The sequence below is a fragment of the Convolutriloba macropyga genome, chromosome 14 (genome assembly GCF_964194025.1).
Source record: "Convolutriloba macropyga chromosome 14, txConMacr16.3, whole genome shotgun sequence".
Classification (NCBI taxonomy): Eukaryota; Metazoa; Xenacoelomorpha; order Acoela; family Convolutidae; genus Convolutriloba; species Convolutriloba macropyga.
Genome location: NC_134481.1, coordinates 834,456 through 858,146, shown reverse-complemented (window position 1 = coordinate 858,146; position 23,691 = coordinate 834,456). Strand labels below are relative to the sequence as shown.

The 23,691-nt window shown below is 35.6% G+C and overlaps 1 protein-coding gene across 1 annotated transcript in view; it reads right to left on the bottom strand.

Moving 5' to 3' along the window:
* The window catches only part of LOC142353351 (serine/threonine-protein kinase 36-like), a 97,682-nt gene that overhangs the window by 58,133 nt on the left and 15,858 nt on the right, over positions 1-23,691 (bottom strand). Inside the window, exons 7-13 of the mRNA XM_075405584.1 lie at positions 22,081-22,122; positions 21,911-22,004; positions 21,094-21,306; positions 9,476-9,609; positions 9,128-9,190; positions 8,635-8,897; positions 8,088-8,196 (exon numbers count right to left, since the gene is read on the bottom strand). Coding sequence (XP_075261699.1) covers positions 8,088-8,196; positions 8,635-8,897; positions 9,128-9,190; positions 9,476-9,609; positions 21,094-21,306; positions 21,911-22,004; positions 22,081-22,122 — 918 coding nt within the window. The remainder of the gene's footprint in view (positions 1-8,087; positions 8,197-8,634; positions 8,898-9,127; positions 9,191-9,475; positions 9,610-21,093; positions 21,307-21,910; positions 22,005-22,080; positions 22,123-23,691) is intronic.

Sequence of the window (23,691 nt, the reverse complement as noted above, 5' to 3'; positions counted from 1 at the left end):
ACGTAGTTGAAGTGATTAGCAATCTCTTGTTTATTTGGTATGAGCTTACCAAAGCTAATTTGTAAACAGCTGACTTTAGCTGCTGTTCTTTTGAAGTTTCTAAATTCATTGATAAGATTCCATTTCTTTCGACTGCATGAGTTACTCTCAATCAACAGTTTCTGATACTTTTCAAAATCTTTCTGGTAGTTGGAGTTCAATTGATTCCTTGCATTGAGTAGTTTTTCAAAAATTTCATTGTTAAGTAGATCTTCTTTCTTAATTTGTAGCTGTCTAGTTTTTGCGCTAACAAACTGTCGTTGCGCTAACAAATTTTTGTTGCATCTTTTCTGTTTCTGCTCCCAGTACGTAACAACCCCGTTATAAAGCACACGTCATAGCATAGTAAATCATGTAAAAGTATGGCACGGGCGTCTGGGGGTGCAAATAATTTGCACCCACTAAGCTCGGGAGGGCACAAACAGAAAAGCTCTAAATAACCTAAATGAGTTTCGTAGTTTTCTCCTCAAACCCTCTTCAGAATGTTTGACTATACCTCCCGTTTGACTATACATTTTGTTTCTATAACCCTCAACAATTAGTTTAGTGATCATTTCAGAGCGTAAAAAAGTACCAATAGACCAGTCCTGGCTTTTCAAAATGAATTATCTCAATCTTCATCTCACGCGACTCATCTACTAATTTCATGATAAAAATACACCTGGTTAGCTATTGTTCCATCGAATGTTTTAACATAATTCTGTTCCTTATTTCATGAAGCCCATAAAATCAAATGCTTCTCACTTTTTGACATCGAAACCAGCTGAAATCAGCGATTTCCCCCGTTGGACTTATGAAAATACCCCATACGACCAAAACTCGAGTTCTGTTGGAGTAGCCAAGCCAGAGGCAAATTGGTTGGCATGCAATCCTCTGCTCAGCCGCATAAACATTTGTCCCATCTACTCACTGAAGGAATAGCTCCAAGCGGAAAAAAGCAACAAAATTTTTCAAAAACAACCAAATCTGACCAACAAATTGCTGGAAATTAGCCGCCGTTGACGCACATCGGGAAAGAAACAAAAATTAAAAAAGAGCAAAAGTGACAGGATTTTTTTCTAAGTGTCAAAAAATGTTCTAATTTGATGAAGTTTTAGTTAGAATCTAAAACTACATTTAACTCAGCTTTTAAACAGAAAACTATTAATTTAATACAAATGCCAGCTAGCAATCGCTCTAATGCACTATGACTTATAACCGGGCTTTATCGGTTTATCCCGTTTTTCTTGATTTTGCTCTTTTGACATTGACCGTATTCAAACCATGTTTAGTTCAAGGGTAAGGTAAGTCAAGAGACAAACGTAAAATTCGCCACCTATGTAGAATGAAAAATGCGAACGGAAGGAAAAACACAGCAGGACAAGTCCTCACAACAATTGAAAGAATTTTCACTGACAAAACAAAAAATTAGACAGAATGGACTATGAATGGAATGGCAAAACCATTTAAAAAACATAGCTCATAGATTTCCAGAAAATCTGCAGTCTCCAGAAAATCTGCTCATAGATCTGCAGTCTCAAGAAACAGTAAAAAAGACATACCAAAAAACTCTGTTCATTAAAGGATGTGATGTTAAACTTTGATTAGGAATCTGTATACGTTATGGCTGCCTCTATTAGTTGCTCTCAAATTGTTGCGCAATAGCTTTGTAGATCTGCAGTCTCAAGAAACAGTAAAAAAGACATACCAAAAAACTCTTTTCATTAAAGGATGCGATGTTAAACTTTGATTAGGAATCTGTATACGTTATGGCTGCCTCTATTAGTTGCTCTCAAATAACCTTCATTTAGGGTGACACATATTCACTTGACCTTATCTCTTTGATATAAAATAAATAGAAGTCAATTACAAAGTGAAAGGTCATTTCTGAGAGTGAGGTAAGTATTTGAGAGAGGAACAAAATTTTAATCACGCGAATGAACAAAAACTCGCTCCACAAAGAGCGAAAAACGACGTCACGGACGCATTTCAGTTGAAATTGCATAAATGAATGAACAAAAAGCAGATTTGGAGTGGTTGTGGCGTCAAACAGTACTAACAAAATTTTGAAACAAAAACCAAGAGAAGGCCAAAACCCACTTTCTTCTTCGCCCCACTTCCTGTTTTGGCGTGACCAAAATCATCGCTTCAATTTGACTTCAAAACGTGTGAAAAATCTTCGAAAAAACACAGAGCCCCAATACAATTCAAATTCTTTGGATTGTTAAAAAAGGAGAGAGCCTAAATAATAGCCGTTGAGGCTGACGGCGGCTATTAATAACTTCACAGTTTTATCGAGCAGACAAGAACATCAAATCACGTGTCACACACAGAAAGCCAAGTGTTGAGAGGATGCAGCAATCATTGACAAAGGAAAAACCAAGTAGTGAGGAAAATCGCAAAGTGCGACCACGAAAACTACAGTGATATCAATAATGGCCTCACAATCGCCTTGCAGCAAAAATAATGCATGTCTGTATTCGCCAACAAAGATGATTTTAAGAGATGCCGGATTAAGATGAGAGGTAAGCAACATCAGGTGCGCAAAATGATGTCATCGATGTTATGAGAGCTTATTACAAATAAGCTAATTAAAAATCTGGACAGCAGTTTTTAGATCTCGCAAATCAAGCACGAGAAAGTAACTCGAACAGTCAAATAGGTTAGACATAGTCACTACTAGAAATATCAAGAGAAAAATTGTAAACCTACCCAACAGATTGCCGGAAAATAGCCGCCGTTGATTCCCATTGGCAAGATTGGGATTGAAAGAAGAGAAATCAAATTTAGTGAAAAAATGATTTTTTAAAACAATTTAATGTCAATTTAGAGCCGAACATGCTCCTGTTTCGTAGTTAGACCACACAGGGTCTAGTATCAATGCCAATAAGCATTAGAGATGGTAACTAAGAACAAAGTTCGAGTAACGGGCATCTAAAATCGGACTTTATGGGTTTATCCCGTTTCTATTTCTAATTTCGTTTCTTTTTTGATACCGACTCTGTTCATTTTTAATTGCATTGCTGGGCAACTGCTGTGTAACCACACTTTTAGCAGAATGAAAGAAAAGTGAAACTAGCCTAAAGGAGTCAAAAAGATTTCACGCAAAATGTCGAAAATGCGTTAAAATGAGGTTGACCCGCTTGACGCGTATTGTGATTGAAACAGAAAACTAAGAGAAATTGACAGAATTTTTCTAAGTGTCAAAGTGTTCTTATTTGGTTTGTAATTTCTGCATAGTCGGTTAGACTCTAAAATTACATTTAATTCAGCGTGTAAACAAAAGATGATTATTATGGAACATAATAATAAAGCCAGCCAGCAATCGCTTTAATGAACTTTGATAAACTAATGCATTATGACTTAATGACCTCGCTTTATATGTTTATGCCGTTTTTTTTTGAATTTGCCCTTTTAATTGGACTGTATTCACAGCAATGCGTAATTCAATACATAAAGAAATTGAAATCTATTCAGTTGAAAGTGAGTGCAGTAAGTCAGAAGTCAAGCGTGAAAATCGTGACTTAGTAAAACAAAAAAACGTGATCAAAAGGTAAAGCGAAAAAAACATAACAGGACAAGTCCTGGCGTGCAATTAAACAAATTTTCATTGACTAAACCAAAAAATAGATCTAGAACGGAGAAATTTGGTCCAAACAAAAAACTGTGCATAGAAAAACTATGAATGGATTTCGGAAACTTTTTTTAAAATATGCGATCCAAAAATTTGAAAAACAGTAAAAATCAAAGTGAAATTGCCGCATGCGAACAAAAAATTAGTAGCGAAAAAGCGAACTTTTGTTCTAACCCCATTTCCTCAGTGTATTTTAAAGTTAGAGTTAAAAAATTCACGCCACAAAACCCCTCACTTTTTTGCTACACTTCCTGTTTCGGCGTGATCAAAATCACTACTCCAATTTGACTTCAAAAATCATGAAATGTCTAAACAGATAAAAAAAAGCCAAAAGAATTCCGGAAACAACTCGTCCAAAAAACCGGCTTTTCAAATACCTAATATCGCTATGCCGAAGGCATCAATGCAGAGAAAACAACAGTCTTGTTACAAAGAGCGAAAGAACTTTTGCCAGAAAAAATTTACAAGAAAAATTAGGAAAATTAAATTTATTTTCAGCGTAGGACAAGTACACATTTAAACGAAAACCGCTATTTCACGCAATGAAAACAAATTATTCAACCACAAAAAATCAGCCAAGCCTTGATAAATTGAAAAACACGCTATTTTGAAGAAAAAGAGAAAAAATGAGCAAAATTTGTGTAAAAAACCTCTAATGCATTGAAAGAGACAACTTTGTAGCAAAGGAAACTTGAATTCTTTATAGTAAATAGAGCCAACAGGCCAGAGACTTTAATTCGATGTTCAATAAATTCAAGAAAACAATATAGTGGTTCAAGAATTGCGAAAAGACAATCAGCAAAATAATTGAAAAAAAAACTTCAAATTATTCAAGGACACGACAAGAAACAATAGTTTAAAATAAAATCTCGCTTGTATCAATCTAAGACCTCAAAAATATTCGCACACAATTATCGATCAAAATATTTAATCGGCATTTCAAGCAAATTATCAGTGCCGCATTGTCAAACGAAATCAATTGCAAACAAAAAATCCAAGAAAATAGCTAAAATCATTATTTTAAACGACTGATAAGAGAAAAGCTGATCAGAAACATAAGTTTCCGAAAATGATAGACTGATACGTAGTAGCATGCACAGAATAAGTACAGAAACAAAAACACAAAAAAACAGACTAGCTCAAGATTTTTGAAAATTGGAAATAAAAAAAATGAAGAAAAACAATTACATTTCCTTATTTAGCATTAAAATTTATAGCTATCCTCCTAAATAGATTAAAATTTAGAGAAATAGCTAAGGGATTTGAAATAATATAATGTTTAGCGATCAAATTGTCAAAAAAAAATTCAAAATTACAATTAAGAAAAACTTTTTTTGCTGATTTTCAAAAACTCAACTTCGCAAAATCATTCAACTGTTAGTAAAAGCAGATTAGGCTCCCTGACAGTGAACAAAAAGACTTTCTAGTAATAAAATCCAAAATACAAATAAAAACTGAAAAAATTTGACATAAAACTGCCGAAATCGGGCAAGCAAGTGTACGTTTCTAAAAACAAAAATACCTCACGTAATAAAAAGCCACTTAATGTATGATATATTAGAACAAAGTTGCAATAAGCACTAATTTTTGACAAATTTTGAAAAATCGTCTTTAAAAAGAAGAATTTAAAAAAAGCCATATACGAATTAAAAAATTGGGAAATGTGTTTTTTTTTGTTAAAATGCGTTCTTAGACTCTGAAAAACACGGTGGTAACAATTGCAGAGATTCATACAAAATTAAAGCTTCTTATTAAATTTATTTCTACAAAAAAACTAAACTAGAAGCAAAAACATTGGGCCACTTAGAAGAAAAAAACGGCTAAAAATGGTTATCTACACGGGGCATTCTGACAAAAAACACATTTCGAACTCGAAAAAACAATCCCTGATCGAAGCGCATGATCAAAAAACTTCTCTCGCTCAGAAAAAAGTTCACACGGTAATTATACTCACTTTCGCTTTTAAGTCAACGAATAGTACTTTCGGTAAAAAAAAACATAGCCGGAAGAATTCCGGAAACGACTCGAAATCCACTTAAATGCCATCAAACTACTCCTCAAACAAAACTTACCTCTACTAATTTAGGATTATCTTGATACAAAACCATAACACAAAAATTAAACAAAACCAAATCTATTTAAATATGATAGAAAATCTGATCAAATTTTGTCTTAAAATGAGACCGCGAAAAAACTATCGCATCCAAAATTACTTCATCAACATCACTAGTACCTGGTGAGCCAGACTTTTAGATATAAATGAAGCCAAATCATGAAAAATTACAGAAGCACATAAATTCAAAAAATTCTTTTCAGCCAATATGTTGTCCAATCGCTCGCAAAACAATAGAAGATCAGTAATAGGCCGAAAAACTTGCCTAAAGACCAGCAAAAAAACTGCAACAAATTAAGAAAAATAGTTCCAATTTTGCAAAAAAAAAAATTGATAAAATTTGTCATATTAAGAAACAGAAAGCTATTCTATGGCAAATAAATTTGTTTCACTAACTTATTATCAAACCCCTAAGGACGTTTTTGTCGAAAAAGGTTGAAAATCGTGATTTTAAAATGTTGAAACCAATCTACTACCACTAGGACCTATGCAGCAACCTAATATAAAAACCCTAGAGTAGGTTTCTTGACATCGACATCTAGGGCTGAAAAAACACAAAAAACGACGAAAATTTTCAAAAATCTTGAAAAAATTTGTGAAAATTAGTAAAAAATTGCGTGTTTTTAGCGATCGATTGATCGTCAGTAGCCACGGGAGGCCGGGGGTGTAAACAGGGGGTCTGATGGGGAGAGGTTGGGCAACAGAGGGGTGGGGGGGGCAACAGCGCGGTGGGGGGTGGGGGCAACAGGGGGCGGAGTCAACAGTGGGGGTGTAGTCAACCTCTAAGCACCGCCCTTCACAACATAAGTATAAGTCTCCAAAACAGTTTGAGCTGAAACAGAGCTGAAAGGCTCTAAGAGCACTTAATAACCGCTGGGCGCTGACAGTTTATCCCGTTTTTGAGGACGAAAAGTCAAAAGCGTCAGACGCAAAATCGGTCAAGCGAAAAATCGCATAAAAAAAGACCGACAGGACTAATATAATTGCTAAACTTTGTTTGAGAGCAATTAAAAAGCATTTTTCCAATACTCATCTTAGAGTCGTAAAAAAACCTTAAGAAAACCAATACTCCTCTTCGAGTCGTGAAAAAAAGACAGCGCCCCAATCCAATTCAAATTCTTTGAATTGTTAACATAGCCGGCAGATTGCCGGAATAGCTGCGAAAGAATAGACCTGCGTGCCATATAAGAGATAGAAACAGATACAGATCTAAATTGAAAAAAAAATCGACGCGGCTCAAAGAACTAGGTAAGAAACATTCAGCGATAAATTAATAAAGCTTGTTAAAATTCATTCCGCAGAAGCCTCTTATTAGGGACCTGTACTGCACAAATGAGTTCCTTTGACCTTAAACAAATTCAAATCAAACTTAAGTTTTAAAGTGCAAAAGTCATTTTATTGAGTGAGGTAAGTCACGTATGATCAAAATCTAATCACGCAAATAACCTAAAAACTTTGGCTAAAGCGAGTGAGAAATGACGTCACGCGCGCAAATGCCGTTAGTGAGAAGAAGAAGTCATTCAAAATATTTGACTTTTTCAGCTTTGCTGTGTGAACAAATGTAAAACGAAAAAAGAGCGTCAGACGACGAAACAAAAAACATAGCCGGACAAGTCCTGACGAACAATTCAAAGAATTTTCATTGACTAAACAGAAAACTAGACCAAGAACGGACTATGAATGAATTGGGAAAACCATTTATGAATGGATTGGGAAAAACATTTAGAAAAAAATCCGATCCTAAAAATCGAAAAAACTGTAAAAATCAAAGTGAAATTGCCGCATGTGAACAAAAAACCACTAGCGAGAAAGCGAATTTTTGTTCAAACACCGTTTTCTCACTCTACTTTAAATTTAGAGCGAAAAAATTTCACGCCGCAAAACCACTCGCTTTTTCGCTCCACTTCCTGTTTCGGCGTGACCAAAATCACTACTCCAATTTGACTTCAAAAATCATGAAAATATGTGAACAGATCTTAAAAAAAAAAGACAGCGCCCCAATACAATTCAAATTCCTTGAATTGTAAAAATTCTTTGAATTGTAAAAAACCAAGAGCACCGCAATAGCTATAAAACATAATTAGGAGCGCCATAATGAGGCGGCTATTCATAAAAGATCGCTATGACACAAATAATTGTTAAAAAAAGTTCGAGAGCAATTAATAGCTTGATTAGAATTTTACGTGTGCAGAATTTGAATTTTCAAGCGTACAGAATGACCACGATTCGTTGATGGCTATCCAAGATTCTAAATTTGCTATTGTTGCTCAGTAAGCCACCTCATTGAATTTTTTACAGTAATTCAAATGAATGTTGAGTTACCTGCTCTGTTGAAGCATGATCGGTGACATCCAACAATTTGCCGAGCAAACTCATGTGGAATGAAGGAACGTGCAGATTCTTCACCACCGATTCAAGATCAGACGCATCTCTATAAAAACAAACAATACTGCATTACTGACAACAATCCAACATTCTGAAAATTCGGGAAATGCAGAATTTGGAAAACAGGATTGGGAACTGTATTTTCGGACGGTGAACAACTTTTTTATTTAGATAAGTCTATATGACCAAAATAACTCGCTTTTTAATTGATAACGGTCTATGTAGCCTTATACGAGATGGTTGCAGTGATAACAGTTATTATATTATCACACGTGGGCAAATAAATCTATTATAGATCGTCACATTTTCTACCGCAGGGGAGAGGGAGGGGGCATATTGTAAGGTTAATATTTAAAATGTACGAATCTGAATTTTAACTGCTTTTTAGTTTTTTGCGATTACCGGATCCACAATCTTTACCGACTCGTGTTTTAAATTGTTAGTTGGTTAAAGCGGACTGAACTACTTCGGTCACTACACTTACAAATTGGTGTTGAGGATGTTGGTTGATATTCTCATTGCAAACTTCATCTGTTCAACAGTCTTTTCTTCGGTTAAATTTGCAACACTACTGTTACTGTTTTCACTCATGAACAAACTCTCGATCTCCTTATGCGCAAGCATCAGACGAGAGATTACATCTTCGAGATTATACGGGGTGTCAGAAGCAGGATTAGTCACTTCAAACATTTCTAGCCAGGGATCTTGCGGTTGTTCAGTCTCAATGACTGGAACAGGCTCTGCTTGCTGGACCAAAAAGAGGAACATTTTACTATTCATAATTACAGCCCCCCGAGTCCATATTATACATGGTTTCTATGCCTCTGAGGGGGTTTTTAAATTCCAGAAGCAGGAAGCTGCGGCGCTATCTTAGCACACCGTCAATTATTCCGACTATCAGACGAGACTGATTCGTTTGACAGAATTTAGAATAGTTACTGCTGACCTAACAAAAAGAAAGACAATCATGGTCTCACTTGAAGGTTGCTATTTGTGACATCATTTGGCAAATCAGCTGCAACGTTTGAATCTGCATCATCCTATAACACAATTTTAAAGCCAACATAGTAATGATTGATGGTATGGTTGAAAGTTACAGAAAGAGGGTCAAGAAAAGAGTGGCTGAACTCAATACTCAAGTTGTATGCAACAGTAATAACCGCAGCAGAAATTGGGTAGAAACAGTAACATAAATCTGCAACAGGCCTTTCCGAAGTTATTTAACACCTTGACTCAGCCTCGGTCGTGTGTGATTAGGACTCACTAAACGTCGGTGCAGAATGATGAAACTAAAAACGTGAAGTGGAAAACAAAATTAGTCTAACGTTAGGTAGCAGTTTTGTCTCGGCTGCAGCATCTCCTTTGCCATTTCTACTCCTTTCATCCGCGGCATTCTTCCCACCCATTGCTTCATTTTCGCCTCCCATTCTAGATTCCATGGAGTCTTTTGGAAGCTTTCCTTCAACCAAAATTAATTATTAACTTCAGTGAGCCAGAAAACTTTATAACATCTAAAACATAGATCAGCCGAAAGCGAAAAGTAAATTCAAAAACGCCGGATTGGTAAAGCAAAACATTACATACACAAGACCACTACAATAATTGCAATGAGCTTTGTTTCAGAATGACTGTTCAATAAAAAACATAGCCGCCATATTGGCGGAAAATAATTGTCATTGACCCGCTTGACGCATATTGGGATTGAGACAGAGGAACAAATTAAGAAATTGACAGAAATTTTCAAAGTGTAATTATTTGATGTGTAAATTCTGCATATTCGGATAGATTCTAAAACAAAACTTTATTCAGCTTCTAAACTAAAGAAGAATATTATTAATCTTCATAATAACGCCAGCCAGCAATCGCTTCAATGAACTTTGATAACCTAATGCATTATGACTTAATGACCTCGAATAATGTTTATCCTGCTCTTTTGATTTTTCTCTTTTAACTTGGACCGTATTCACAGCATGGCGTAATTCAATACGCAAAAGAATTTAAAATCTATTCAGTTGAAATAGTGAACGAAGTAAGTCAGAGGTCAACCGTGAAAATCGTGACATACATATAACGATAAACGTGATCAAAAGGAAAAGCGAATTAAAAAACATTACAGGACAAGTCATGATGTACAATTCAAAAAAAATCATTGACTAAAAAACTAGACCTAGAACGGACTGAGTGAATTGGAAAACCATTTCGAAAAAAAGATTAAACCAAAAAAATATAGAAACTCAACGTTTGGTTGAAACAAAAACTAGGCCAAGAATGAACTATGAACGGACTGAAAAATATATTTAGAAAACAAATCCCATGCAAAAAATCAAAAAACAGAACATCAAAGTTTTATTGTTGCATGTGAACAAAAAACCATTAGCGAGAGGGCGAATTTTTGTTCAAACACCGTTTTCTCACTCTACTATTAAATTAGAGCAAAAAAATTTCACGCCGCAAAACCACTCGCTTCGAATACCTCTAATGTTAAAGTAGAGTGAGAACTAATTCTTAATTTTTGCCAAACTGGCCGTCTTTCTATTTTCTTATCATTTAGTCTTTTTAATTACAGGTTTTATCGCTTGATTCTGATGAATAAGTGAACCTTATTAGTTGCTTGAGTACAAAGCAGTCGTTTTTACGATTTTGACAATTTACAAACGTTGATTTTGTTGTGTGTTTGTCTTGTGGTCTTAGCGCTTATTCTCTAAGTCTTAGCACTTTGTCTCAAAAATGAATGTTCTGATTGGCCCTCCAGGGCTACCTATTTTGGTCAATTTTTTGGCTCTAGATTTTAGTTTACGTTTTCTTTGATTGAGAGACCGTGTTTTTGAAATCTTAAAGCGTACTTTTGAATATTGCTCTTGTTTGTAGTTCCTTTGTTCCGTTTTCAGCCATTAGAGCTGCTGATAGTTATTTCATGCTTTCTAAAGTCATAGGGTGTGCCGCGGTTAAAGATTGTGGCTCATAGTTATGTAGAGTCAATATTTTGTTGCCATTGATAAGAGAAAATTTTGATTCCTCGTCTGTTATTGTTCCCATAACGTTGTATTGTATAGTGATTGATAGCTGCCCTTCTATAAAATTTCTCACTACTTTAAGAATAGAGTGAAAAAAATTCACGACGCAAACCTACTCGCCTTTTCGCTCCATTTCCTGTTTCGCCATTGCCGCAAATTGGAATTGGAAGAGAAAAATAGAAAAGAAGAGAGATTGACAGACATATTTCCTCTAAGTTTCAAAATTTATCTAATTTGGTATGAAGTTTTAGTCTGGCTACTTAATTAAGCTTTTAAACTGAAAGCCAATCGGTTCAATAATCTATGATTAACCCAATGCACTATGACTTAATGATAAGGAGTTGTCGGTTTAGCCCGTTTCTTTTGACTTTGTTCTTTTGACTGACCATACTTACTACATTGGGCGATTCAATTGGGCGAAAGAATTTAAAATCCGTTCAGTTGAAAGTGATGCGTCAGAAGTCAAGCGTGAAAATCATGACTTATGCAAAACAAAAAACGTGATCAAAAGGGAAAGCAAAAAGGAGAGTGCCCAAATAGTAGCCGCTAAGAGCGGCTATTAGTCACTATACAATACAAACTTATGGGAATCAATGACAGACGAGGAATCAAAATTTTTTCAAATCAATGGCAACAAAATATTGAAACTACATAACTGTGAGCCAAAATCCTTAACCACGGCACAACCTATAACTAAAGAAAACATTAAATACCTATTAGCAGTTCTAATAGCTGAAAACGGCACAATAGAACTACAAACAAGAGAAATAGTTAAAAATTCACTTAAAAATATCGAAAACAAACGGTATCTCAATCAACGAAAACGTAAACTAAAATCTAGAGCCAAAAAAGACCAAAATAGGCAGCACTAGAGGGCCGATCAAAACATTCATTTTTGAGAAGTGCTAAGAAAACAAGACAAACAATTTGTGAACATAGAGAATAAGCTCTAAGACCACAAGACAAAATCAATTTTTTTAAGGTGTCAAAATCGTAAAAACAACTGCTATGTACTCAAGCGACTAATAAGATTCACTTATTCATCAGAAGCAACCGATAAACCTGTAATTAATGAGTCTAAATTAAAAGAAAACAGAAAAGCAGCCAATTTTTGCAAAAATTAAAAGAATTAATTCTCACTCTACTTTAACATCAGACGAGTTTGAAGCGAGTGGTTTTGCGGCGTAAAATTTTTTCGCTCTAATTTAAAAGTAGAGTTAGAAAACGGTGTTTGAACAAAAATTTGCCTGAACACTCTTGGAAACAAATAGTGTAAGAAGTCTAAGAAAGCTACGTCAAGGACTGAAATATTTATTTCGATTACCTATACCCTCATTAGCAACCAATGAGACCCGTCATTATGCGATTAAGTAATAAGACAATAAATAGTAGCAAAACTAAAAAAAAATCACATAAAAAACACGCCTTAAGTAATTATGGGAATTAGAAAAAAATACGTGTTTTTAACGTGTAAAATACGTGTAAAATAATGGTGTCAAAACTATCAAACTCAGCATGAAAAGAAACCACTCACACAACTAACGCTCAGAAAACATACAAAACGAGCGGAAAACTCCTGGCCCAGGAAAAGCAATGAGAACAAGGACAAAAGTAACATCAAAATGATCCAAAGGACACTCATATATTGATGTCCTTGTCAGCATCATAATAATGAACGTTGAGAAGTCTTCGTGATTTTCACCAATTTACAAACAAAATGAAACGAAGGAGCGTATTTTGCCGCATTGAAAGGCCGATGAGACGTAACATCAGACCAAATGAAAAAAGAATAAGGGGTAAAACTAACTAAATTACGAAAGCAGTGTTCATGCCATTGAATTAGCCACCGTTGACGCGCTTGATGCAGATCGGGATTGAAACAGAAAAAGAGAAATTGACCAATTTTTTTTCGTTTTTTTTTCAGTGTCAAAATGGTTCTAATTTGGCGTGCAGTTTCAGTTGGATTCTAAAACTATACTTAATTCAACTTTTAAACGGAAAACTGATACGCTTAGTACCACTGTCAGCAAGCGAACACTAATGAATTTTGATAACCTAATTCTCAATGGCTTAATGACCGGGGTTTATCCCGTCTCTTTTGATTTTGATCTTTTGACTTTGACAGATGCACCACATTGCGTAATTGAATGCGTGAAAGAATTAAAGTTCCATTGAGTTGAAACATTAGGTAGAATAAAGTCAAAAGTCAAACCTGAAAATCATGACTTCAACAAATTTTCATTGACTAAATATATACCTAGACTGAACTACGAACGGATTGGGAAAACCATTTAGAAAAATATCCGATCCAACAAATCGAAACAGTAAAAAACATTAAAAATCAAAGTGAAATAGCCGCATGTGAACAAAAACCCACTAGCTAGGAAGCGAATTTTTGTTCAAGCACCGTTGTCTCACTCTACTTTAAAAATAGGGCAAAAATTTCACGCTGCAAAATCACTCTGATTTTCGCTCCACTTCTTGTTTCGGCGTGACCAAAATCACTTCTCCAATTTGACACTACTCCAAAAGTTATGAAAATGTGTGAACAGATCTTAACAAAAAGACAGCGCCCCAATAAAATTCAAATTTTTTGAATTGTAAAAAAGGAGAGCGCTTAAATAATAGCCGTCGAGAAAAACTCAAATATTCACTATCAATGAGAACAAGTATTGTTTCAGTCACAAATTTCAACAGCTATAAACAATAAAAGCAAATTCAACTCACCCATGCCTCATAAGGAAGCCAGAGTTGTGATTATTAATACTACTGACAAGACAGCAAATACGCACGAAACTCCAAAAGGAACAAATTTATTTGAAGTTAAATAGAGTTAAAGTCAGAAAAACCATTCGCTCACCACAGATGGGTACACAAAAATGAATCGGTACAGCATTAGAAAACAAGTAAAACCATTAGTACCCTTCGGAGAGAAATATCACTGGAAACAAAAAAATGTGACCTATCATTGACATCAAAAGTCAAAAAATGTGTGAAAGGATCTTCAAAGAACATCGCCGGAACACCCCGGAATTGACAGAAAAATCACGAAGACCTCCAGCCAACATCAATTTGAAACAAAAACGGAGAAAGAATTAAAAACACAACTGATTAACGTCAGGCGAATTGCTCTCAAACGACTGCTGCGCAGTTGAATTTGTCAATAGCTAGCTAAGTTTCGCGAGGCTAGCTTTAGCTCAATTTTAGGGGAGTTGCGTGAGAGCGGCGGGGGGGGGGGGCACGGGGTCATCAAGCACGATGGGTTACGACGAATAATATGCAGGGGGTGGGCATTAGGGGGAGGGGGGTGATTGAGGGGGGGGGGCTGATGGGAGAGAGAAGTGAAGCGTGCGGCAGGATGGGGGAAGTGAGGGGGGGGGGGGGTGTCACCAAACCTCCAATACAGTTTTGATGAATCGCATACTTTGGGTCTACCAAGAGTCTAAGAGCCCTCAATTCTCTTAGGGCGTGCGTTACCGTGCGTATCCTGTTTTGCGAAGGAAAAGCCAAAAAGTTTAGACAAAAAATTGGCCAGGCAAGAAATAGCATAAAAAAGAACCATCTGACCAATATAATTGCTAAACTTTGTTTGAGAGCGGCAAACTCTGATCTCATCTTGCTGAAAATAATAGCTCGCACAAGATCATGCGATGGAGTTTTCTGTTTTCAGTTGACGGGAACAATAAAGGGGAAAAAATCACGAAAACAAACGCATAAAAAACTCTAAAATTACATTTAAACAAGAAAAATTACTCTTAAAAGCAAAGGAACAGAGGGAAAATACATTTTTTTAAATGGACAAAAAACAAAATTGACGCAATTTACTCTTTTTCTTCTATCAAAACAACTGGAGAATAACCGCAACATGAAAGGGTTATCAGAACCACAGAAATTGATGTCAACCAAAAAGTTATCCTTGTCCAAAGAGGAAAAAACATAGCCAGCAGATTGCCGGAAAATACCCGCGATAAACGCTTGTGGCCTTCCATGAAGTGAAACAACTAAAGAAATAAGATACAGATTGACCGCCAATCCTTTAATAGACTACTAGACTTTTTGGGTTAGATTTGGACTGACAAATATACGCTATATAAGGAAAAACCCTAATGGAGCTTTTTAAAATTAAAATTCAAAATAAAAAACTCGGACTCTAGTACTCAAGAATTAGGGCATATACGTTTGGCACTACTTAGATGCACACTACTGACCTTAAACTAGTAAATGTTCATAAAATTTAAAGTTCATTAAGCGAGTTCAGAAGTCATTTCTTGAGTGAAGTAAGTCACACAGTTGACCAAAAAGCAGAACAAATGACGTCACCCACGCAAATTTTAACTGCAAAGCAGGATAAACCACTGAAATTGAAAAACTCCATTCCAAGAAGTCAGGTCGCAAGATTTATCGATGGAGACGACGAATTAAAAAAAAACATAGCACGACGACGCACACTTGAAACAATTTTCATTGACTTAGAACGGACCTAGAACGGATTAAAACCAGAACTAGAACGGACTATGATTGAATTGGGAAAATCATTTCTAAAAAAATCAGATCACAAAAATAAAAAACAGAAAATCCGTATGTCACAATGTCGTATGAGAACAAAAGACCACTAGCGAGAAAGAGAAACTTGGTTCAAACAAAAAACTAGGCCTAGAATGACCAATGAATGAATTGGAAAAAACCATTTAGAATAAAATCCGATCCAAAAAAACGAGAGAACAGTAAAAATGAAAATGAAACTGCCGCATGTGAACAAAAACCAATGGCGAGAAAGCGGATTGTTGTTCCGCTTTCTCACTCTACTTTTTCCACCGTTTTCTCACTCTACTTAAAAATCAGAGTTAAAAAATTCACGCCGCAAAGCCATTCGCTTTTTCACTCTACTTAAAAATCAGAGTTAAAAAATTCACGCCGCAAAGCCATTCGCTTTTTCGCTCCATTTCCTGTTTAGGCGTGAACGAAATCACTACTCCAATTTGACTTAAAGAACAGATCTTAAAGAAAAAGACAGCGCCTCAATACAATTCAAATTCTTTGAATAGTAAAAAACCACGATATCCCCAATAATAGTCGCTATCGCTTCGCGGCTATTAAACAACACAAATAGCATTAAAATGCCTCTTGTTAAATTTATTCCAGGCTTGTTCCCCTAGCGCAAATCTTTTCACACGTACTTTTCTAGCTATCTTTTGCAACATTTATGAATATCACCAATCTTCCTCTCCAAATTCGTTCAACAAAAAGGAAATCAAAGTTTTGCAACGTCGGGAATTGACTTTTACATCCTGTTTATAACAACTAGATCGAACAACTCGACTTGGAAAGTCTGATGTTAAAAAAAGCAACGGGACCAGATAAACTGGGAAACATCATCTTGAAACAATGCTCATAATCACTTGGCAAGTCACTAAAATTAGTATTCAAGACAGCACTAAACAACGGCATATACCCGAAGTACTGGAAAATCAATCGAATCTCACCAATCTTCAAAGAAGGTAATAAAGCCGAGGAAGCTAATAAAGGCAATTCAAAGTATGGTTGCATCGAAATCAGATTGGATTTAGAAAACAACAGACCTGAGACATTTTAGCTTTTGATTTTTCTAGATTCTATAATAAGGACGACAATGAGACGACAAACTCACATTCTTGCATCTGGACTTCACCAAAGAATTCCACAACGTTTCCCATCATATCCTTATAAAGGAGCTTAACAAAATAGCTTTAAATAGGTGGTAAATTTCTGACACTTCTGCATTCATACCTTGAAGACAAGCAGCAGTACGTAAAGACAAATGATGACTTCTCTGAGTACCTGGATGTCAAGTGGTGTGCCTCAGGGATCCATCCTTGGACCTCTGCTGTTGCTGACTTTCATTAATGATCTCCCAATTACGAAACCGGAAATAGAAAAGTACGGCTTTGCATATAACTTTTAAGTGATTGCACAGAGCCAAAGGGAATTGAAAGCTGGAACCATCTACATTGAAAAATGGTACAAGTAACACCAAGTTGAGCTCAATGCCTCAAAATGCAAGCTACTGAACCTAAAACGTACCTAAAAGGTCAGCTTTCAGCAAGTCTAAACAAAACTGACCTGAAAGAAGCCCCAGTACAACAAGACCTAGGGCTCCACATCTCAACTGGACAGAAAATGTGAAATCCGGAACCAAAAAGGAACTGGTGCGTTTTTAAAGATAAAACGTAACATATCAAACAAAAGCAGCATCTCAACAAAGCTTCACGCACCCAAAGGATACGTCCCAATCCTTACGTACTGCTCGCAAGCGTGGTATGTCAGCAAGACCAACCTATCGAAATTCGAATTACACCAGATCAAAGCGAAAAAATGGATTGTCAATGGACAAGTATCAGGATACAAGGAACGCCTACTAAAGCTCAAACTGCTACCACTTAGTATGTATGCTGAAAGCCATGACTTGCTAGTTTCGATATCGCTATACCCGAGTGAATATGATGTTGAAATGCGAACATTAGAAAACCCGTCAAATATTAGGAAGAATAGCAGAGGTGAGATTGAAAATATAGCTCGCAGATTGCCAGAAAATAGCCGCAATAGCTTCGTAGATCTGCAGTCTCAAAAAAAACAGTAAAATAGACAGACCGAAAAAATTCGTCATTTCATTGAAGGCTGATATGTTATATTTTGCTTAAAAATCTGTATAAGTTTTTGTTGCCTCTATTAGCTGCTCTCTAATAACCTTCATTTAGAGTAACACACACCCATTTGACCTTATCTCTTTGAATTAAAGTAAATAAAAGTCGATTTCAAAGTGAGGAAGTCATTTTTGAGAGTGAGGTAAGTCAAAGCGTGACCAAAAATTTAATCACGCAAATTAACAAAGAGCGTCGCTCCAATAAGAGCGAAAAATGACGTCACACACGCATTTCAGTTGAAACTGCATGAACGAATGAACAAAAAGCAGATTTGAAGTGGTTGTAACGTCACATGGTCGTAACAAAAATCGGGACGACGAAACAAAAAAAAACCAAGAGAAGGCCAATAATAGCCCCAGCTATTGCTGTGCGTCTATTAAAAAACATAGCCGGCAGATTGCCGGAATAGCTGCGAAAGAATAGACTTGCGTGCCGTATGATAGATAGAAACAGACAGATATAAGTTGAAAAAGTTATCGACGCCGCTCAAAAAGCTATGTCAAAAAATAAACAAAAAATTATTAAAGCTTGTTAAAACTCATTGCGCAGAAGTCTTTTCGTTAGGAACCCTTATTACACATATGAGTTCCTTTGACCTTAAACTGATTCAATATAAACTTAAATTTTAAAGTGCAAAAGTCATTTAATTGAGTGAGGTAAGTCACCTATGATCAAAATCTAATCACGCAAACGACTTTTGCTAGAGAGAGTGAGAAATCACGTCACGCGCGCAAACGCAGTTAGTGAGAGGAAGAAGTCATTAATAAATATTGACTTTTCAGCTTTGAGGTGTGAACAAATGTAAAACGAAAAGAGCGAACACAAAAGAACTCGCTCCGCGAAGAGCGAAAAATAACGTCACGCACGCAATTCAGTTGAAATTGCATGAACGAATGAACAAAAAGCAGATTAAAATTGATTGTGACGTCATATGGTCGTAACAAAAATCGTGACGAAATAAAGAACATAGCAGGACAAGTCCTGACGTACAATTCAAAGAATTTTCATTGACTTAAAAGAAAACTAGACCTAAAACGGACTATGAATGGATTGGAAAAACCATTTAAGAAAAAATCCGATCCAAAAAATCGAAAAAACATTAAAAATCAAAGTGAAATTGCCGCATGTGAACAAAAAACGACTAGCGAGAAAGCGAATTTTTGTTCAAACACCATTTTCTCACTCTACTTTAAATTTAGAGCGAAAAAATTTCACGCCACTAAGCCACTCGCTTTTTCACTCCACTTCCTGTTTCGGCGTGACCAAAATCACTACTCCAATTTGAATTCAAAAATCATGAAAATGTGTGAACAGATCTTAAAAAAAACATAGCCAGAAGAATTTTGTTATAAATTAAGATCCCGAAAAAACTACCTCTGCCAAAATAACTTCATCAAAACAACTAGTACTTTCAAAAACCACCTATGTGAATTTTGAAAAAAAAAATACTTTAGATTAAAATTATGCAAAAAAGCTCTTAAAAACAACTTTCACTGAAAAACAGGAAAAAGTTACTAAACTTTTTAATATTTCAAAAACATATAAATCCAAAGAAAAATTCCCTTCAGCCAATAGGGTATCCAGATGCTTGCAAAACAATAGGCAAGTCATAATAGGCAATGAAACTTAGCTAAAAACAGAAAAAAAACGGAAAAATAGTTCCAATTTTCGCCATTTTTTTGTCATATTTCTCAACAAAAAAAATGATTCTTACCTACAAAATTGTAACCAATTGATATAATAAAATTGCTCAAGTAGAACGGGTTTCTTCAATACCCATTTGAGCCAGCAAAACAAAATCGTCAAAAAACGCAAAAATTAGCCCGAAAATCAGCAAACTACATTAAAAACCTTCGAATTATCATAAAATTCATATTAATTTCGAGAAACCTTCAAACCACTACCGAAACCAGCCTAAAATTAAAACAAAATCAAAACCAAACCTCTTAAACAAAATAAATGAAAAAAACTGCTTTAAAATGCCGCACGTGAACAAAAAAATTTCGCTCGCCTAGAGAAAATTTTTTCACACATCAATTTCTCGCTCTCTCAAAAACAGCGGTATGAACAAAAACCACTCTCTTTTCGGTCCGCTCTTCACTTTTGTTCACCGACAAAAATCACTCCAATAAAATTGATTAAAAAAAGGACTTCTCCAATACTCCTCTTCGAGTCGTAAAAAAGACAGCGCCCCAATACAATTCAAATTCTTTGAATTGTAAAAAAAGAGAAGGCTAATAATAGCCCCAGCTATCGCTGTGCGGCTATTAAAAAAGACAATAGACTTGCAAAAGTGGATTAAAACATCGTCCAACGAACAAAGCACCTTTATAACATTGTCTCCCGCGTATCAAAAACTACGGCGAAGTACTCAACAAGCAAACAATCACCAACATCTACTGGGAATACTTCACAAAAAGTTTCATTCAACTGAACAAGTGCACCTGGCAAATGTGGAACATGTAACAACTGGAAGAAGACAAACTTAAATAGACTGATAAACAATGGGATTGACACCCCACAGGCGAAAGCCCGAAGCTTGTACTACTACTACCACTACTATTGAAAACATAACCGACTAAACGTCGGAAGAATTGCTCTTGAACGACTAGTGGGAGCTCTAATCAATTGCAGCCTGCTTTAGTCCGGGGGGGGGGGGGCTAAATGAGACTAAGAAGTTCTATAGTGGGCTTCAAATAACCACATTAGAGGTTAACATATGCCACTATTAAGATTTAAAGTAAAAAATGACACCAGTTTCGGCGCACTTTTCATTTGACTTTTTGTATTAAATTGCCGCCAATTGAGTTCAGCTGCTTGATATTGTGATTGAGAGGGAATTTCAGATCACGCGAAATGCAAAAAGTCAAGGGCGTAAAAGTCACTCGAAAAGTCAAAATTGTCAAGCGAAAATTTTGCATAAAAAAAAGGCACACACGTTTACAATAATTGCTATGAACTACGTTTAAGAGCAATTAAAAACTTAGATCATCATAGCTGCTTTTCACGTCATAAAAACACAGCACCCCAATTCACTCCAATTCCTTCGAACTAAAATTGCCAAAATGAGACCAATATTATCCTCGCTAAAGTTTCGCGGCAATTAAAAAAAAGCAATTTGTTTGCAAAAATTTCCTAAACACCATTCCGACTGCCACGCAAGTTTAACTCCAACCAAGTCGAATACAGTGCTTGCTTGTTTAATTTTGTAATTTAAGTGATAGAATCGCTGCAGTATCATTTTTTAACCTTGCTGTGTCTGATTGTTCTGAGCTTCAGGTGCTGTTTCCTCTGGAACTACCCCGGCCTCTTTCATCTTCTGCCTGGCCTTATTGAGAAGCTTTCGAGGTGCCCCCTTGTGCTTGCCCATATAGTCTCGAATAGCAGCATCTCTGGCCTCTTGTATCTCAGAGGTTGGCTCTTTTGTAAATGGGTCACTTGCAACGTTGATTGATTCCCGCACTGTAAATTTTACAAACATTCACTCAGAAAGAATTTGCTATTTTTTGACTGAATTTATTTAGTTACTTCCTGAACATCAAAGTTATCGTTCGAGAAAAAGCGCAGACAGATAACGAGACAAATGTCTACTTTCCAACCTGCCCAAGTTTTTTAATATATTTTTGATCAACACTATTGTACGCAATTTCCTCAAATTATAAATTAAACTTATTATTTTTTTTTAAAAAACCATGACCAATAGCGTATTTTACATTATGCGGTATAGTTAAGCAGATAAATCGATAACAATATTTTCGGTGTTACCATTAAACGTCAAGCTTTTTAAAAATAAAATTTAAACCTCTAGATTCTAATTGTTTGTACTTACTTGTTTGAAATAGTACAACAGATGTGGGGTTCAGTTAAGTTCGATATTTACGGTATTTTTACATTATTTAATACCAGTAGCCAAGCTAGTGTTTTCAATTCGGCGTTAACCCATTTATTGTTGCTATTAAATAATATCGAAACAACAATCTTGTCAATGTCTAAAATAAAGACCACAAAAGCCTTTCATTTTTATAATTTTAGCTGCTTTGAAACAGAAACTGACATTAAAACTTACCATTTACTGAGTTCTTCACAAACGGGTGATTTAGAAGATGAGGCCATGCGAGACGTTTTCTCGGATCTTTTGTCAGGAGACCTTGCAGAAAATCCTAGAAACAAAACATCGCTTTCAATAGATATCATCGCAAAACCATTCATGTCAACTGCTTGATTGAAAAAAATTACCTTGAATACAGGACTCATGTTCTTTGGCCACTTAACCGGATCCTGAAACAAACGTCTAATAGATACTTTAAAAGTTTCCTGATACATATCAGAGAGCCTTTAAAAAGGTGATTGATGTTTTTATTTTTATTTAAACCGATTTTATTTTTGCAACAACCTTTACTTCGGAGTGAGAGCAATAGAGATCACTCAAAAATAAAGAGCGAAAGCGTGAAAAAGTCACTTGAGAAGTCAAAGAATGTTCCAGAAGAAAAGCGCTAAAACGGTCGAGCAAAAAAAAACTGCATGAAAAAGACCATCATGTTTACAATAATTGCTACTTCGTTCAAGAGCAATTAAAAAGAGGTGGGACTATATACGATAACGATTACATACAATTTTGTGTAAATAGAATAGCAACGATTCATGTTAATTTTACTGTATTTTTTTGTGAAATTAGCCGCGATTGACCCCACTGCCTACGTTAGCATTGAAACAGTTAGGATAAAAATTGTCAACAAATTCTAAAAACATAGTAATTTCAGCCTCTCAATTGAAGGACAACAAGTTTAATACTCATAGCAGTATACTCTAAGGAACTTTTATAACTTAATGCACTCAACTTGAACATTAAGACTTAGTGCTGGGCTTTATCGGCTTATCCCGTTTTTTATTTCTTTTTGACCTCAAAGTACTTGCGTGAAATTACTGAATGAAATCTAAATTCAATTCAGTTTGAAAAAGTGAGTGAGGTGTCAGAAGTCCGACATGAATCTCGTGACTTAAATTAAAATCAAAAAAGCGAAAATAGTTTAAAAAAACACAGCGGGACAGCTTCTGAAATATTCACCGGATCTTGTGCGCCCCCAGTACGTTATCCGGACCGTTTGTGCACCCCCAGTACGTTATTTACATAGTAAATCATCATGTAAAAATATTGCACGTGCGTCTGGGAGATGTAAATAACTAAGCTGGGGGGGGGGCACAAACGGAAAAGATCCTATTCACAAAAGAAATGAATGAAAAATTATAAAATCCCTCACCTGACCACCAGCCCAATTGAACATTAGAGGCCAAAAGACGAAAAAAAATTCACAAATTTAGAGAAATCGAAATTTGTTGGAATTTATATCTCAGATTTTTTCATATCAGGGTTTGAGTAACAAAGTTTCCACTTGAAAAGCAGAAAAAAAGAAAGACTTGCCATCTAATTAAAAAATTTAATTGCATATAGACAAGCAGAGGCAAGCAAAACCATCAAAAAACTTGACAATCAGCTAAAAAACAGTGAAGAAATGGTGTATAAATCACAAGAACAAACATTGTATACCTAAAACCGACACAATAACACAGCTTCAATCTGAAAAGAGGTTTACCTGGGCACTTGAACTCAACAAAAAACACAAATTGAAAAAAAAGTTTGCAAAACGCCTTACTAGTTTGTCATATTTTTTATACTTGAGACATGAAAACATTCATTCATGGGAGGACTCACTAAAAACTAAATTGCAGCTAAGCAGAAAACCGGTTCGACATTAAATAGACAGAGGCAAAAATGACAAAAGGTTTAAACGTTTTGAAAAAAATGGCAAGTAAGAAAAGTTGATAAAGCGCTTAAAACTTATATCTACA